This window comes from Eumetopias jubatus, unplaced genomic scaffold (assembly GCF_037043125.1).
Source record: "Eumetopias jubatus isolate StellerSeaLion01/CBP00866 unplaced genomic scaffold, mEumJub1_p1.0 scaffold_2, whole genome shotgun sequence".
NCBI classification, from domain to species: Eukaryota; Metazoa; Chordata; class Mammalia; order Carnivora; family Otariidae; genus Eumetopias; species Eumetopias jubatus.
In genome coordinates, this window is record NW_028274808.1 from 6,803,291 (window position 1) to 6,821,830 (window position 18,540).

At 40.1% G+C, this 18,540-nt stretch overlaps 1 protein-coding gene across 2 annotated transcripts in view; it reads left to right on the top strand.

The window, feature by feature from the left end:
• MCPH1 (microcephalin 1) overlaps positions 1-18,540 on the top strand; it is a 249,919-nt gene that overhangs the window by 58,236 nt on the left and 173,143 nt on the right. For both annotated transcript variants that reach the window (XM_028099833.2, XM_028099835.2), the window contains one exon: positions 6,075-6,184. In XM_028099833.2, the coding sequence (XP_027955634.2) occupies positions 6,075-6,184 (110 nt within the window). The remainder of the gene's footprint in view (positions 1-6,074; positions 6,185-18,540) is intronic.

Consider the following 18,540-nt stretch of genomic DNA (forward strand, 5'->3'; position numbering starts at 1 on the left):
AGTATTTGGATGTTCTTGCCTCGAGGCCTAGAAAACCTGGAACGGTAGCTTGAGTGCAGGGAGTATGTCCACATCACATTTTCATGGGAGTGGAGATCTCGCTTCTTGCTGTGACCTCTGACACCACAGGACAGAAAGTGTATAAAGCTGCTTGGTGTTACTTAACTGTTGAGATGGCTTTCCACCACCCGTAGCACTGCTCACCAGAGCTCTTGAGACCGCCGCCTGAGACTGATTTTAATTGCCGAGTAGGTGAAAACTGACCGGTCCTGCTGAATCAGTGCACAGTTGGCTCCTGCTTGTTTCTCCATGACACAGGGGGCTGAGATGCTTCCAGTGGTGCCTCATGGCCATTGGCAAAAACAGAAGGAAGCCCTTTCATACCCACACCCTCACCTTGTCCATTGGTTTAATATGCAACTTTCTTCTTGGGTGTGCTTGATAAAATTTTACATGTCAATACACACATTTGCTGTATCTCAGCAGTTTGGCCCTGGCCGACTATTAGATTCTTTTTCATAGGGAGTGGTCACCAGTTATTAGAGTTTGATGAAGATTAGACTAGACTCTTCTAGTCTCAGACACACAGACGTTAAACATCTACTGGCAAGCAGATGGAGAACTGTCCACAATACAGACCTGTATGCTGAAGTCCCAGGTGTTGTCCTTGAGGTGAACCCTCCATACCTTATCTGAAAGGTGTACTAGCCACAGACAAAATTCTAGGGTTATATTTCTGTAAACTTGTCAGCATCAGGCCACCAGATGTCCTTTGACCCTGCAGTTTCTCATAGGGCCGTTTAGGGATCAAGTCTTGGATGTCATCCCCAGGGATACAAGCTGCAGCTCATGCTACGTTATTCATACATGGGGAGAGGGATCCCCTGTAATATATTAGTCAATTCCAATTTTCTTGAGTCCATGAATTTAACTGGAGAAACATCTCTGACATCCATTATGCTGATTAACAAACTGATGACGTCACCAATTATAGCTCATTTCTTTGATCCATTTTGCCAATTAGCAAAATGTCTAATAACAACTGGGCGGAAGGATTTCTGGGAGTTGTCTCTTGAGTGTGGTATTTGTTAACCTGTTAACTGACCACTCCTGGAGTGGCTGTTTTGGATGGAGGAGAATTAGCACACATATTCGTATCATATCGTCTATGCTGAAGCACATATTTAAATTACCTCACAGCCTTCATGATAACGATGTTCTTAGTGCATTCCTCCCTGTGAGAGAACACATCGTGTCTGCCTGACTTCCCTTGGTCAGTGGTCACTGCCTGTAGCTCTGGGTTGGGAAGGATTATGAGGCTTCATCCTGGCTTTGCAGGAAAAAGCACGTTAAATAGTACTATTACTTAGAAAATGATTAATATGGCTCAGTAAGGGGACACCTGGGTGGCTCAGTTGGTTAAGCGTCTGCCTTCGGCTCGGGTCATGATCTCAGGGTCCTGGGATCTAGCCCTGAATCCATCTCCCTGCCCAGCGGGGAGCCTGCTTCTCCCTCACCCTCTGCTGCTCCCCCTGCTGTGTGCTCTCTCGCTGTCAAGTAAATAAATAAAATCTTAAAAAAAAATTTAATAAGAATGAAGCCCATCCAGTCATAAGCATTTAGATATTCATTATTTTGCATATTCTGAGTATTTCTTCAAGAGAAAGTGTGAATTAACTATTGTACCAAGTAACTAGGCATACCTATATATGTATTTCTTAAATATTTTAAATTGAAGAGTAATGATTGAATCTTTTGACAATTCAAGTAACACACAAGTATTGAGAAGAGTATTTCTCTCAAGCCTCTTCCCCACAACCTGTCAGTCTACTCACTGTAGGTAAGCAATCCCAACAGCTCAGCATAGGTTGGTCAGCCTTAACAGGAAGACTGGCTATAAGGAAGGTGTTAAAATCTATTCATTATTTGATTGATTTGTTCATCTATTTCCTTTATTCATTAATATGTTTGCTATTCACCTACAATGTCCAAAGTATTGGCATAAATATAAGGGGAGATAAGGTTGATATGAAGCTCTATCCTTTCCCTTAACAGAGCTTAGACAGGGAAGATACAGTCGAGATAATCATATGCAAGTATCAGGGAATTTGAAAGATGTTACTCCAATGATCTCTACAGTGATTATAAAGGAAAGTATTCCATATCTTTTGGTGATCATGATTAGATTTATTTTTGAATTCATATTTTTTTAGATGAATATATATATATATTTTCCTTTGGTTAGCTGGGTTTTGTTTGCATAGAACACATGAATAACTTGCATGTATCTCAAGTCCCAAAAGTATATATGGAAAGGATTTCTCCTAGGAGTCTTTTAAGGCTCTTTCTACAGTCTTAAGGTTTTACATTCTACGTTGTTCTTAAATAACTCATTATTCAGATTTTAGGGACTCAGAAGAAATTTCCTGGTGAGATATTGTTAAGTTTTGGGATATCCTTTTACATGTTAAATATATGGATTCTTAAATGAGCCTTCAGAAACCTTAAGTCTCTACCCATTTTGTGTTTTTTTTGCACCTCTCTCCCTTTCCTAGCACCTAGGTTAGTATGTCTTTATGCTGCGTTAGCCTGGTTTTGCCTCCAAGCATCACTTAGTATCAAAACCACCTCTTAATCGTGCTCATCCCTGTTAGGTGAGTGGAGGTAGGATTTAACTAATTCACACTGAGAAGTGAATGAGTTCTCTTTCCAACCTTCCTGGATGTGTTTGTATATGATGATATTGTTAACCCAAACAAATTTCTAATTGATGAAATCTCAGGCAGTATAATTTAACAGTAAAAGTTTTGGGGCTGTGAGGGTCTCTACTCTCTGACCATTTTCTTGAAAACTAAGGGAATTCCTCGTATCATGAAGTTGGAATGACAATGAAGGGCGGGACAGGAGTCTAGGATTTTCAACCTTGACCCGTAGACGGCTGATAACATTCATCAAACAGGGACCAGGGTTGTGGTGTTTGAAATTTCTCTGCGACATTCAAGATAGAAGTCTATTAGGTAGTTGGATATATCAAATCCTACCCTTGCTGGAACACACCTCTTGGCAAGATACGTGGAGTTGGGACTGTTGAGTAGGGGATGACGTTATGGGACATGTTGAGACCACCCTTGGGATGTGAGAGGAGAGCTGATGACCACCTTGAGAAACTGTAGCACTTGAAGCAAACAGCAAGAGTCATCAGAGGTGGGCCAGTGGGGAGATGGAGAGGAAGTATTTGTTGCTGGGCTGTGGCAAGTAATCAAATCTGGCCGCTCTTAATCAAATCTGGCCGCTCTGTCCTACTAGCTTTTACAGTTACTTTGCATTTTCAGCTGCTTATGGTTTACTGAAACATCCTTAAAGGAAGCATAGTAGCAAATTGCTGTAGCAGAGTTTGCAAGATGCTGTTTTACATAACCACATAATTCAGGGGATTCCCAACTCACGATGATTCGACCTAATAATTTTTTGACTTTACTATGGTGCGGCAGCAATATGCGCTCAGTAAAATGTACTTGGAATTTTGAATTTGCATCTTTCCTGGGGCAGGCGATATGCGGTGTATACCCCATGGATATGTGGTATAACGCTCTTTCCATACTATCTTGTGATGCTGGGCAACAGCAGCAAGCCCTAGCTCCCAGGACAACACAGAATCATAACAGTTGATAAGCGACACACTGACAACCATCCTTTCCTCACACAGCCATTCTATTTGTCACTTTCAGTACAGTATTCGTTAAATTACATGAAAGAGTCAACACTTAATTATAAAATAGGCTGTGTGTTAGGTAACATTGCCTAAATGTAGCCTCTTGTAAGTGTTCTGAGCATGGTTAATGTAGGCTAGGCTAAGCTATGATGCTCAGTAGGTTAGGTGCATTAAGCGCATTTTGACTTCCAATAGTTTCAACTTAGAATGAATGCATTTATCTGGACATAACCTCATCTTAAGTTGAGGAACATCTGTACTCATATCATTTTGTGATTACATTATGTGAGAAAACGTGAAGATGCCATTAGTAATATTAGTCTTAAGTTTTAAGAGGTTATGATACATTTTTTAGACCTTTGTGTTTACAAAATGCTTCACAACCTATTGCTGGCTAGAACTGAGGCAGGTGGCTATAACAATCTTTTTCAACATGGACACACTAGCAAGCGGGAAACTTACTAATGGTGCGTTAACAGGAGTGCATTGGATTCCAAATTATATCTGTAGTCCTCTACTTTTCTTATTTTTATATACTCTTGCTTTGAGTAAACATTTAGATTTTTTTTAAATGAATGGTGGGTATAATTAATATGTATTCTAATATTCTAATTACTTGTAATCTTAGATCTTAAAGATGAGAAACATTGTATCCATATCCTGCTCTAGAAATTAGAAGTTCTAAGCATTTTCAAACATTGATTGTGGAACGTAGTGGAAAGTAATGCATAGATAGATACTCTTACCTTCGAAATGAGTAAAAGAAGCGTAGAATAGCTGGATCTTAGAACAGACTATCAATTTCAGAATACATGTCCAATAGCCCATCTCCTCAGTAAGGTCTGTGGTTAGCTTGCTGGGAGAGAAGTGGAATATACCTCAAATATTAAAGATCACCGCGGAGACAGTGGGGTCAGCATGTGATCGGTTTGAGTACCTCCAAAACGGATTTAGTATTAGGGTTTAGTATAAGGTCATTCAGAACCTGACCTTAACACACTTTTTGGGGTCGAAGCTGCAAATAACAAGTAGTTTGAATTCAAGATAATATTTAACCATTGCTGTGCATTTTGTTTTCACTTAACAGGAATCCTATTTTGTTTTTATTTTTTTAAGTTTTATTGGTATGTAATTGGTATACAAAAAATTGCACACACTTCATGTAACAACTTAACGAGTTTGGACATATACATCCTGTTTTTTGAAAGAAGAGTTAAAAGTTTCAAATCAGGCCCTCCAAAATTAATCTTACTTCTTTTATTAGAGCATCCTATTTTATTTGAAGCATTCGCAAAGCAGTCATTCTCATGTTGTATGATTTTTAGTTTCTGATGGCACGTAGTGTATTTTTGCCTTGTATTATATTCACTTTCAATGTCTACACTGTCTATTGGGTTGTAAACTCCCTAAGAGTAGGATCAGTGTTTGTGTATCTCTGCATCTCCAGTGGGTAACCCCTGATTATTAGACATTGTTGATAAAAGCATCAATGACTGACTAGTTGGATGATGTTGATGGTGGGTTGTGTGGAGTGGCTCACCATCACTTTGATATGTCTAGGACATGAGTGTCCCCTAGGCTGCTATTTGCCTTTTATGCATTATTCTGTTGAGACCATATACGTGATAGCTGGTATTCTTAGTCTTCCTTCAAAATACCAACTAAGTCCTATAATAGGTAAACTATTTTGGGAGGAAAGAGAGATGAGTAGCAGATTCAAAGCAGACATATCATACTTCATTGTGGGTTACGTAGGATTTCTATACTGTTCAGCATCTAATGAAACCACATTTCACCTGACGAATGTCTTCTTTTTGGTTTGTATGTCTTCATGGCAAGATGCTGGTTGGAGGTGGAAATTTGTGGGGAATAGAATCATCTGTCACTTGTAGGTTGAAACCTAAAGCTTTGTACTGTACTGAAGACTGTTTTCTAGAGTAAATCTGACCCCAAAGCTGAGATTACTTATTTCCTCTAACACAGAACTGCTTTCTCTGAGTTCGTTTTGGATCATTATGTAAAAATCTAAAAATTGGAGATGGAATAGTGCCTAAGTTTTGGGCATATGTTTTCTTGCATTATCCACCGGACAGATGGGATACTGTATGTAGAACTGGTTCATTGTCACCTGACAGGCAAAAATTGTTTCTGACCCTTGAGTTAAGTGAATTGCTGGGGACATTGTAGTGGAATAAACTCAAAGTTCTGAACAGACCTCACAGAGCAAGTATGCAACGTATGTTTAAAAGGACTAGTACTTTCATCTTACCAGTATGCATAAATTAATCTTTATTTTGCTTAAGTTGCATTAGTATTCAGTCCATGTAAAGTTCTAACATCTTCAAATCCTCTTGGATTTCAGGTGTTAAAAACGGACCAACGAGGCATGATGTTTTCGATGGCTCATTAGAAGCCTGTACGGACCTCACCAGACCTCATGAAGAATCAAAGAAAAGAGGGAAAGCCCAAAAGGTTGGTGTGTGAAAATATTATTTTAAACTCTCCAATGCTACTCCATCATAATGTTCGACTCTGGGTTAATGTCAATTAAACTAGTCTGTCCAACTTGTATTTTATTTATGGGTGGGTGTTGGAGAACTCTGACATGAAACTGAGAGCGTTGGTCACATTCAGGACGGAGGGTTAATATTGGTAGAACGAACTTTGCCACCGCTTTGCCAATGCACTTCTTGCTATAAAAACGCCAACGGCTTCTCTCAAGCAGAGGGTGTCTGTTGCGCCAACAATTACTGTTTTATAATCTGAATAAACACTTACTGGGTAGGAGGGGAAGAACCCAAACCTTGCTCATTTGTGAGCTCACGAAGGTTTGACTTCAAGCCATCAGAGTGAAAGGCGCCCGTTGCCTGGTGCTTCAGCTCGCGAAGCCATAGCGCTTGCTCTCACCACGCAGCACATACATGGATGATGTGCGGAGGACTTGACATTTCTGATTCTTCTGCATCCGCCCTCATGGCTTAAATTTAAAATCAACCACTCACTATGTTATGCCTCATTCTTATGAGGCCGGGAAAGCATAGTATAATGAAACCTGATTTCCACACGGTGGGAAGACGGCCCTGAAAAACAAGGAACAATCCGAAAGGAAGCAGGGATACCACATGGAGGGCACTGGGGCATCCCGGTCTTCCGGCCAAACATGAGCAGCGGATCCTCTATCTGAGGAAGAGGAATAGGGACACCTTCCTTATACTGGCAACGGTTAGAGACGTTTAAAATTACAGATTCCATGAAAGTCTGTTACAAGTGGCAGCAACTTTGATTTCTTTACCGATGTATTCTGGGTTGTCTCAGGAAAAAAAAATGACTCCCCAAACAGAAAGAATCACCCATCAGAGCGGTAGATCTGCAGGGAGACAAATTGTCACAGTCCCCTCACATGTGAGTAGTGTAAGTGACACCAGGCAGCTGGGGTCCTGGGCTCCGGCTGTTGCGAGCATCCCTGCACCTGTCACAGCTTTCTGCACCTGCCCCTTTGTCAAAAGCCAGTGACCCTCTGGCTGCATTTGTGTTTGCTTCCCTGTGTCCTCGTTTTCTTCCTAATTGCTGTATGGCTGCTTCACCTCTCTCCTTTGGGAAGAAGCAAACGCCTTTTGACATTTATTCGGCTAATGCACTACTGTTTATGCCCTGCTCCTTCTGAAGCACTCTGTAGCAGTCCGTATACACCCCTACTTTAGACTGCCATGCTTTATGATATTATGTACCCACTTCTTACCCTCCCATGGGTATTTTCTTAGGTTAACAGGTGTACCGACTCATCTCTTTCTTGGTATTATGCCTGTATTTAAAAAAAAAAGTGCCCAGTAGACACTGATTACTTATTACCATAAAAACCCTTCACCCTATCTGATCACAAAGCATGTGGTTTAACTTGGAAGTTAAAATTTCAGACGTTTGACCTTGCCTGGCTTCTGCCTGATGATCACCTTGAACTGGGTCTGTGGAAGAACAGGGGTTCGAGACGTGCATCCTGGATGGGAGCATTGCCCCTTCATTCTTAGGAAGCCTCTCACCTTAAAGGGCCCCTAAAATGGGAGAACACCACCTGTGTGACTTACCCTTCCCAGTGGTATCGCATACTTCGAGTGATAAATGCTACACAAGTGGGGACTGTAAGGCGATGTCACTGTCGTGGATATTAATAAAACAAATAAGTAGTCAAAAGGGAAAAGAATACAGAATAATGTATACATGCCTTCAACTGACAGGCTCAGGAACAAAAATAGTTTAATCAATTTAGTTATGTCACTTGCTCATATTTGTTTTAATTTTTGTTTTGAAAATATTTTTTTATATTATTTTCAAAAATTTATATTTTGGTCTTTTTTTTATCAAAGAATAGTTGACACACACTGTTTATTTCCCTGAAACATTAGTTTCAGATGTACAACATAGTGATTTGACAACTGTATACATTATGCTGTGCTTACCACCCGAGTGTAGCTACCATCTGTCACTACACACGCTACCACTGACTATGTTCCCTGTGCTGTACCTTTCAACCCCCTGACTTATTCATCCTGTAAGGGCAAGCCTGTATCTTCCACTCCCCTTCATCCAATTTGCTCATCCTTCTACCCCCTTCCCCTTTGGCAGCCACCTGTTCTCCGTATTTATGGGTCTGTTTCTGCTTTTGTTTGTTTCTTCGATTAGTTTTCTTTTTTAGATTCCACATATAAGTGAAATCATACGGTATTTGTCTCTCTCTGTCTTTATTTCACTTAGCGTAACACCCTCCAGCTCTGTCCATGTCATTGCAAATGGCAAGATCTTATGCCTGAGTAGTATTCCATTTGTGTTTATATATATATATATATATATATGTACATATATATGTACATATATATATATATACACATATATATAAACATATACACACACACACACACACACACACACACACACACACACACTGTATCTTCTTTATACATTCATCTATCAGTGACAGTTGGGTTGCTTCCATATCTTGGCTATTGTAAATAAAGCTGCAATAAACCTAGGGGTACATATATCTTTTTGAGTTAGTGTTTTTGTTTTCTTCAGGTAAATACGTAGGAGTGGGATTACTGGATCATACGGTATCTTTATTTTTAATTTTTTGAGGAACCACCATACTGTTTTCCACAGTGACAGTCCCACCAACAGTGCACAAGGGTTCCTTTTTCTCTACATCTTTGCCAACACTTGTTATTTCTTGTCTTTTTGATTCTAGTCCTTCTGACAGGTGTGAGGTGATATCTCATTGTGGTTTTAATTTGCATTTCCTTGATTATCAGTGATGTTGAGCATCTTTTCATGTGTCTGTTGGCCATCTGGATGTCTTCTTGGGAGAAATGTCTATTCAGGTCCTCTCTTATTTTTATTTCTATTTTATTTTATTTTTACTTATTTTTTTGAGAGAGAAATTGTGTGTGTGAGCAGGGGGTGGAAGTGTCAGAGGGAGACAGAGAGAGAGAGAGAGAGAGAGAGAGAGAATCCCAAGAGAGAGAATCCCACTGGTTATGGAGTCGATGTTGGGTTTGATCTCAGGACCCTGAGATCATGACCTGAGCTGAAACCGAGAGTCAGATGCTTAACTGACTGAGCCACACAGGCACCCTACCTCATGGCTTTTCAAATTTCTGTCCTTATGTATCGCCCCATATCATTCTGGATATTTTTATTGATTTCTTTTCCATTCTACCTTTCCCTCTTTATAGATCTGTTCTGATGGTAAACATAAATTTAGTTTTTACATTCCATTTATTGTGTTTTTCAGTTCTCATAATTCTATTTGGATGTCTTTTTATCCTTTCCAGTCCTCTGCCAAAATATTAATCTTGTCTTTCTTTGAGCACAATAAACACATTTATTTTGAAGTCTCTACCGGATAACTCCATTTTCTAGCTCCATTTAGTTTCAGTCTTTGTAATCTGTTGTTTCTCTTTGTTTTCAGTCATGTGTTCCTCTCATATGCCTGGTTATTTTTGATTTATCTTCGTACTAGGAATTGAGATGATTTGAGGTCAGGCTTCTAACTCTGTGAGGCCAACTATGCCCTAGGGAAAATGGCCTTCCGATGCTGGCTCACCTCTGAAGGTGTCCCCTTCTGTGATTCACTGTCTCATCAGCTCATCTGTACCTTCAGATAGCGGTTGTTTGCTTGTATCTTGTCAGCTTTACTGATTATTCACAGTGGGGAGGTTGTTCTGAACTACTCAGTCTACCATTCCTGGAAATAATGAGTGAATTTTAACAGCCATTAAAAAGCAAAAAAAAACAACCAAGGTGGTCACAGAATAAATCCTTCTCTGAGAACAGAGCAGTGAGAGACTAAGTCAATGGCAAGGATTTTTAAAGATGAACATTCAAGTTACTGTTTGCAAAAGACACAGTAAAACATCTCTTGAATACTGATAACAAAAAGAATTCAATAAAGATTTTTAGAATCTCAGAAGAATAACTACCATTGGAGGTTTTTTGGTTTAGTACCCATTTTTAGTGGGAAAAGTCAATTTGTAAATCAGTGGGAAACTATCTTTTTTAGAATTCTTACTTTAAATACATGTTTGTAAATTTGTTGAACCTCTTTTATTTTGAGAATCCAGTTAGGCAATTTCATGACCTCTATAATCTTATAATATGTACATTAATGACAAGGAGACATATTTCTCCCATCTTTTCAGAGGGGGAAGTATAACACGTTATGAGCAATTTGAACCTGTTTTCTGTTGCTTGCTTAATATTGTCAAAGAGTCTGAAGAAGCTAAATATAAGATGAATCTTAGTCCTATGGTAAACACATATGAAAATTCTTTTTCTCCAAAGTTTTTTTTGTTTATTCTACTACGTCTGTCATTTTTGTTGTTGTTCAAAATATTATTATCCTCAGCAAAATTTTTTTTAAGGTAAATCATCCCCTGGATGGCTTTTCACAAGTGGCTGTGTTATAAAACCACATTTGGGAGCCACCTCCGCCAAGCAAGGGTGTCCCATTAGAGAACAAGCTGCGGGTCGGAGCACAGAAACGTTTTAGCTGCCTTTCATAAGCCTGGAGGCTTAGAGGGAAATGAAGGCCCAAATACCTCATAATATACGAGTATACTTATTTTGACAGTGGTTAAAAAAAGATGAAGAAGAAAAAGAGAAAGAAAAGACCCTACACACCAGCTCACAAATGCTTTAATTTCTACAAGTTTATTAGATAGAGGACAAATGATGAGTAGTAGCTTGTATATGTTCCAATGATTGCTTATTCTTACATTTCTACCCGGGTACGAGCCCCTAAGGACACAGTCCTATTCCTCTTATAGTACCGAGTACCACACACAAAAGAGGTGTTCAGTAAGTATTTGCTGAGTCAATAAGGGATGCATTTCCCTTCTGATTTTTTAGTGAACATGCTATACCATTTCTGGTGCTTTAGCCATCACACAATGTCATAATCATCTTAATGTCCCTCATTTGTTTTTGAGTAGTCTTCCTAAACTTGTAAAATAGTCTTGTGTCAGTGAAAGTAGGAAGGTTTTGCACTATAGTATGTTTTTCCTAAAAGCATTGATTCCTGAGCCAGATGACCTGTGTTCAGATCCCAGCTCCGCTCCATATTGGTTCTATCACGTTGAATTAGTTACTTAATATTTCTGTGTCTCTGCTTCCTCATACATAAAACAGGCATAATAATAGTGCCAATCTCAAAAGTTATATGCTAATTAAATGTGTTGAAATTCGCAGTGTTAACGATGGTATCTGATACATAGAGGCACTCAATAAATGTTAGCTAGTTTTTCCAGCACAAGTGTGGGTGACAGGGATGCCCACATATTGACTGTCCCTTGTTCTGCAGCTATGACTCACGGTTGACCCCATGGGTCTGTGTCCTTGTTCACTTTCCTACTCCCCAGAGACTGCCATGTGTCTCTAATTAAAATGGCCTTCCAAATTCCAGGATGTTCCAAACGATGTCTCTTCCTGGATTTATTGACCACAGTCATGCCTGGGCCAAAATAGGATCTCTGGGCATAGGGGGAAGGAGATTTGGGCTTTTTTTTTTTTTTTTTTAAAGCTCCCCACATGGCTTTGAAATGATGGCCAACTGTGCTGGTGAGAAGCTCTGTTAGATGGGGCTGCATCTCTTTGAGGCCTTAGTGGGAAATTATCCCCTGTCACCTCACCCAGGGAGCAGAAGGCATGGCTTTTGTAGTCAGTGATTTGCGTTTTGGTGATTTGCTTCCTCAGAGTTATAAAAAAATACTTCATTTTTTGTTTTTGTTTTTTCCCTAGTATCATTAGAACCATCTGAAAATAACCCAGATCTACTAATGGACCTATGGAAGCTCTGTGTAACGTGCTAATTGTTACCACCTAGAGCTGCCATTCTTGAGCACTGTGACCTCTTTTTAGATTGAGTCTTCTATTTAAATTGAGTCTTCTATTTTGCCATCACACAGAGGTGCTGGCTAGAATGTTTCAGAGAGTTCTGATCGTGCCTTTAGTGTGGAGGTGGTAGAGAGGGAACTATAGCTCATTGGCTTCTCTCAAGAAGGAAGCTTGCAGTGGAGAGAAGCTAGAGGATGGAATGAAGAGAGGAGAGTCTGTCTAGGGACAGGGACAAAGAGAGCTGGAGGGACGTAGAAGCCTTCCTGAAGAGAGAAAACGGGCTGTGTGAGCCACTTTTTTTGAAAACAGATTATTTTCCCTAATAGCGTCTCTCCTCTGAGAGGCCCCTGAGTGAGCACTTCACTGCTCTACTGGAGACTCTGATATTTTATGAATGTACTTCTACCATTTGCAGTAATTCCAGGACTTTGGCTGTTTGCCACTAGATAGTGGACTTGGCTGGAAGCATATAATCTTGTGGGTTGTTTTGTTTTTAAGTGTAACTTTCAAGTTGAAATAGCAGTGACTCATCCGAATGACAGGTGATATTTATTTTGTTTCTTGAAAATTCAGCATGAGTATGCTGTTATTGCTCGCTTAGGGGAATTGCCACACTTCCTCGAGGATGACACCCTTTATAAATGTCCCTGTAAATAATTACCCATTGTTCAGACCTGTTGTATGCAGTCAGATAGGCACTCATCCCCTGTGTAGGGCTTTTGAGTGCAGATCATTTGATAGGTGAGCTTACAAAGATTGAAGGTGCCCTTGATTTCTAATGGGTGTTTAAATGATGACCTGTAGTTGCTTTGATAAATCGCTTTTGGCAACGTGTACCCAGAGTTGCCAGTGATGGGAATGCGCTCGTTATGACAGGTGTTGTGTCCCCTGGCAGATGTTACTTTGCGAAGCTATCTGAAAACCAGCTGTCTCTCGATGGTGTAACAATGCCTTGGACTCCGATTAGTGTGTTTTTTTTTTTCTTGTTATATGAGAAAAAAATATTTGTATGAGAAACATCAAAAAAGAATCTTCAAAGAGCACCACCCTCTCTTTACTGTGTTTTCTGTGTTCAATACAGAATAATGGATTTATGCGTGCATTATAAAATGTGTGCTTTGTTTTGGACTGGAAGTGTTGGAAACGAGGGACAGTCAGGATGTATCTGAATCATGTTCTCTTGCGCCATCGGTGGTCACCATGGGCCACGAAAAGGTAGAGGCCCACGTGGTACTTTCCCCACCTGGGGATGTCTGTGAGGCCCCGCATGGGGAGACTTGAAGCAATGTGTTCATGAGCTGCTGGTAGGCTCCCGATGCGCCAGGCGGGCAAGCGATGAACATTCCAGGTGTAAATAGTTCGGGCTGCTGGTTTCTAAGGCAAGCTTGCTAAATGATAGTAAACCATGGTAACCTGGTTCAGAAATAATCAAATTAATCTCTTTCAGATATGCAGAAACTCAAACCAAATAATTTGCTGAAGTAGCAAATCTCAATCTTTACATTAAAAAAAAAAATCAATCAAACGGATTCTTTGTGAGTAAAGGAAACGGCCGATGAGTCAAAGACGCACAACCCCATGTCTCCCCAGTGAAAATGCTTACTCTGTGCTGGGCAGTCAGCGTGAAGGGAAATGTGCGCGCCTACGTGTTAATCCCCGTCCCGCCACCTCACAGCGCCCCCCCCGCCCCCCCGCATCCACTCGATGCTCAGACAATTAGTCCAGGCTCATCATGGTTAGTTACTGTGTTCCTCTCACCGGGAATTAGTTTGGGAATATGACTCACTTCTGCCCAATGAGATGCGAAGGGAAGTCTTACTGGGAGGTTTCTGGAAAAAGAGTTTTCTCACTCGAGATAGCCCTGGGAAGAAATGCTCTCCTGCTCCTCAGAGCTTTGTTATGGCTGGATGTATCTCCTGGAAATGCCTCAGCCTCAGGACGAAGCCAAAGAGCAAACCAAAGAAAGGAAGTGGGCGGGGGGGGGGGGGAGGCCTGCAAATCTTATGGCCTATTTCCACTGACATCAGAGACATGTGTGAACAAGGGACAAGTTGTCTCATGTGTCGTGCTCCTAAGATGGGGTAGATCATACACACAGAGAGATGCATAGCTGTGTACACTTGTCCGAAAGGCTGGATGTCACCGTAAATGTGGGTGGCTGTCCCAAGCAGGTTTTTCTTGTCTTCTCCTGGGAACAGTAACCCCCTCGAATGATAAGATATTTATTACTGCGCCTTTCGGGAGGTCTATTCAACTCTTCTTAGTCATTTTTAAAGGTATTCCTTTCCAAATAATATTAGAGCTATAAATTATTGGATATTAATCCAGATACTTTAGTAGCTTTAAAAAAGAAGTAAAAGCACCATTATGGAGAAGGAAAGGGGTTAACTACAAGTGTGACAGATAAAACCACAACTCAGAATCAATGAGGCATTATTATGGTCTTTGTTGAAAAAATAAAATATGAGGCATTTCAAATAGATTTTTGGCATATGCTTTTGTGGCTTTTGGACGTGAGTTAAGATTTAGTTAATGTATCAGTGATGAGTCTGTGAAAGGACAGAATAGAAAATAGAATGGCTGTCAAACAGCAGTGGCTCGGTCTGGAGCAGTTCTTAATCTGGTTTCATTATCAGTGATTTTCAATTTTGAAAACTTTTTTTTTTTTTTGAAGGTAAGCGGTTTTATTTTTCTGCATAAACGTCTTCTGGGCATCTGGGTGGCTCAGTTGGTTAGGCGACTGCCTTTGGCTCAGGTCATGATCCCAGGGTCCCGGGATCAAGTCCCACATCAGGCTCCCTGCTCAGCGGGGAGCCTGCTTCTCCCTCTGACCCTCCCCCATCTCATGCTCTCTCTCTCATTCTCTCTCTCTCTCAAATTAAAAAAAAAAAAAGTCTTCCACTTTTTACTTTTAAATAAATCCATTCGTTATAATCTAATTCTGCTCGGTTAATAAAAGGCACTGAGATCTTTCCCAACATTGATTAGGTTGTGGCTTTTTTCTTTAACTTTCTTTTTTTTTTTTACTGTGTCATTCCAGTTTTTTGGGTGAGGGTTTGACAAAATGCCACACAATTCCTGGGACACTAGGAATCAGAGACAGTTGAGGAGGGCTGCAGTCTGTGGTGTGACCCCTGTGGGTCAAGGGTAGAGGCATGTGTGTGATTCTGACTAATAGCTCTAGCCTGGAAATCCCATGGATTTGCCTGTGTTCCCCCAGATTGTTCCCATTTGCTTCCTAAAGGCCAGATTTGGTCGGTTTAGGGCTGTATTTGGAGTGGTTTGTGAAAGGAGCTTCTGCCTTTCACTGAGACTTAAAGTGATTTGAGCAAGTTTCTTTCCAAGGTCACACCAAAGGGTTCAGGCTCCGAAGCCCAGGGACTGTGTGCAGGTGGCAGCACGCGACCGGGACCAGCCCTGCACCCCCCTGCCCTCCTTTATGTCCATTACATCCCCTTCTCCCACCACATACCGTGTGGACTCCCAGACTCTCAATTGGTAGGTGGTGTGTTTTGTCCCAGATTTAGCCAGCGAGAGAGCCCCTGCGAGCTGTCCTTCCAACACGTTCCGTTCTTCTTTAAGTACTACTTCTTTTTCTAGAATATGAAGGTGTTCTACTCTCATATTTGCTTTCCCTGCCCTGGTCCCGTTTCTCTGTTGAGTGGAGAACGGATTGTGTAAACACAAGGTCTGGCATTCGGCATCTTCATCCGTGGGGTCTGTTGTAACAGAACACCCTAGACTGGGTGCCGTGTAAACAACAGACATTTATTTCTCACAGTTCTGCAGGCTTGAAGGCCGGGATCAAGGTCCAGCAGATTCGGTGTCTGGTGAGGACCCGCTTCCTGGTTCGTCCCCTGTGTCCTCACATGGCCCAAGGGGCAGGGTTGCTCCCTGGGGACTCTTGCCCACACACGAATCCCAATGTGTGGGATTCGTGCCCACACATGAGGGCTCCACCCTCATGACCTCCTTGCCTCCCTAAGGCCCCACCTCCAAATGCCATCACATTGGGGGAAAGAGTTTCTCCGTATGGAGTTTGGGGACACATTCACTCAGGAACAGTGTCCTCATTGTGTTTAGAGCGTCACTGCCTGCCGGAGCCAGGTGATGTGTATATATGTGGACTCAAAGGGGGTTTTAGTTTTCGATATTAAGTTTGCTGGATATAAAGCATCCCAATAAGTGAGGTGATGCGTGTGTATTACTTTTTTTTTTTTATAACAAATTGGGTATCGATGAATACCTTGGTTGTACATTTTCTCTATGCTTGTTTATTTTTTTACTATAAAAATTAATCTTTTCCAATATGTAAGTATTCAGAGTTGATACTGGTGCATTACTAATCACTATTATTGTGTTATTTGAGAGTATTTAGAAAGGGATTATATTTTTTAGAAATATGAAGTCTCTGTGATCCTCCGAATGTAAAACAAATTTCAAATAAGGAAAAAAGATATAAGGGAGGATAGTTAAGTTATGAAAAGATTAATAAAAGAAAATTAAAGATTTTTTGCCCCATTTTTCTGCAGTGAACCCAGCATTGGACCATAGAATTTATCATCAGATTAAAAAAAGGTTGTCAGCAGTACAAAGCATGCATCTAGAGAGCTTCGTATTTAAGAAACCTGCATTTTCTTGGATCCAGAGTGAGTCTTTCTTAAGACACTTTAAATGATGCAGCTTCTAGGGATTTAGAGAATAGAATATCCTCAGGAAGCAATTTGAGGACATTTTCCGGAATTTATCTCTTGTCATATTTGATTTGCTCTTTTTTATTTTTGCTATATTAAAGGTTCATGTAAACATCTGATTCCGGTAGTGCCCTTGTAGGTATGTGAGCTATATTACTAGTATACAGAATCGATAATCTTGGCAAATGTGCTGATTATTTCATTTCACTCCCTTTTTAGGAGATGTTTCACTGTTTACTTATGAAATGGCACCTAAACCCAAAACCCGTTTCAGAGAATGTTTAACTTTTTAAAAGTGTTTTTGTCATTAGTAAAATGGGTACGTTTGTTTAATTTGAGCTACCCTTGATAATACTAAAACAAAACCCATCAGACTGTTTCCTAAATACTTGTATTTTCTTCCACCACTCACTGCTTTAGAACTTGCAGAAAATGCTTTTGCTGAAATTAAAATGCAGTGTTTTATATTTGTTATTTTTTTTCTCACTGTTCAGTAGATTATTTCACAGGATTGCCTTTCAGTGTTTGCTTTGATTCCTCTTTGGTGCTGTGTAGCTGTATTTGGACAAGTGCTTTTCCTTTTTAAGGAACAGAGCCCTACAGTTGTTTTTTCTCTCTCTGTAATAGGCATTCTATAGTTGATACCCTTGAATGTGTGAGTAGCGGAAGAGTGGGAAAGTTTAGTTGTATATTAATATATCGCAAATAATAAGATAAAGATTTCAACTTTTCTTCAGTCTGTCCATATAATTTTATCATACTTTTTCTCGTTGCTGAGATCTTCACACTTATAACTAGAATGTTAAGATACATGCTTTACGCTCATGTTTATTCTCATGTCTGATGAATGCAATTAAACCCATGACCTCCACCCTCTCTCATCCAGGCTGTTTTGTTTTTTTTTCGCAACACCTTATTATTATATCTTTTGACCTTATGTCCTATCTTTTCACAATTCTCCCCGAAATGTGTCCTCTTTGCTGTCTTAAGGAAGTTTTTTATAAATTGAACTCATGACTGACATGTTGTTGAATCTGTACAAATGACTCTCAGATTCTCCATGGACCCACTAATTTCACGAATATTTTTTTGCGTTGTTTGTTCATCCTGTCTAGGATATCTGTCCTACCCTATCTGCCAAACTCCTTTTCCTTCTCAAAGTCTTAGCTTGGTCACATTTTTCTTTAGATATTCCCCCTCCGGAGCAGGATTCTTTTTTTCTCGTATCCCTAGCCTCTGGTTTTGTACTTGATAAATTGTTCTGGCTCATTTAGTATTTAAAGATTAAATGAGTATTTAGTATCTTATATTATTCTTTCTTAGGAATTGGATGATTCTGCTTCCATTTATTATTCAAGGATTTCTCATCTTTTCATCACTTTTTATTCAAAACTGACCAAAGAGGGTAAACTTGACATTTGAAATTAAAACTGAAGTAGATCTAATGAGATTATTGCTCCTTGAGTAACCGTAACCTTTATCAAAACTCTGTTTCCGTGAGTTTAAAAAAAAAAAAAAAAGTGTTTAGAAGATAATGAAAGACAACATGTACTAGGCAGTTAGGGAGATGATTTTATTCAGAGTGTTATAATACGGAGATCATTGCTTAATGAGGAGTGCTCAGACCAAAGGCAAAAGCTGGGGTTTCGTAGTCAGGTAAGCAAGGGAGTCATTAGGGAGTCTTTGGGAACCGAGAATAAGGATGAAGACAGTCTTATCTGAGTCATGAAGGAAAAAGGTGGTGATGGCTCT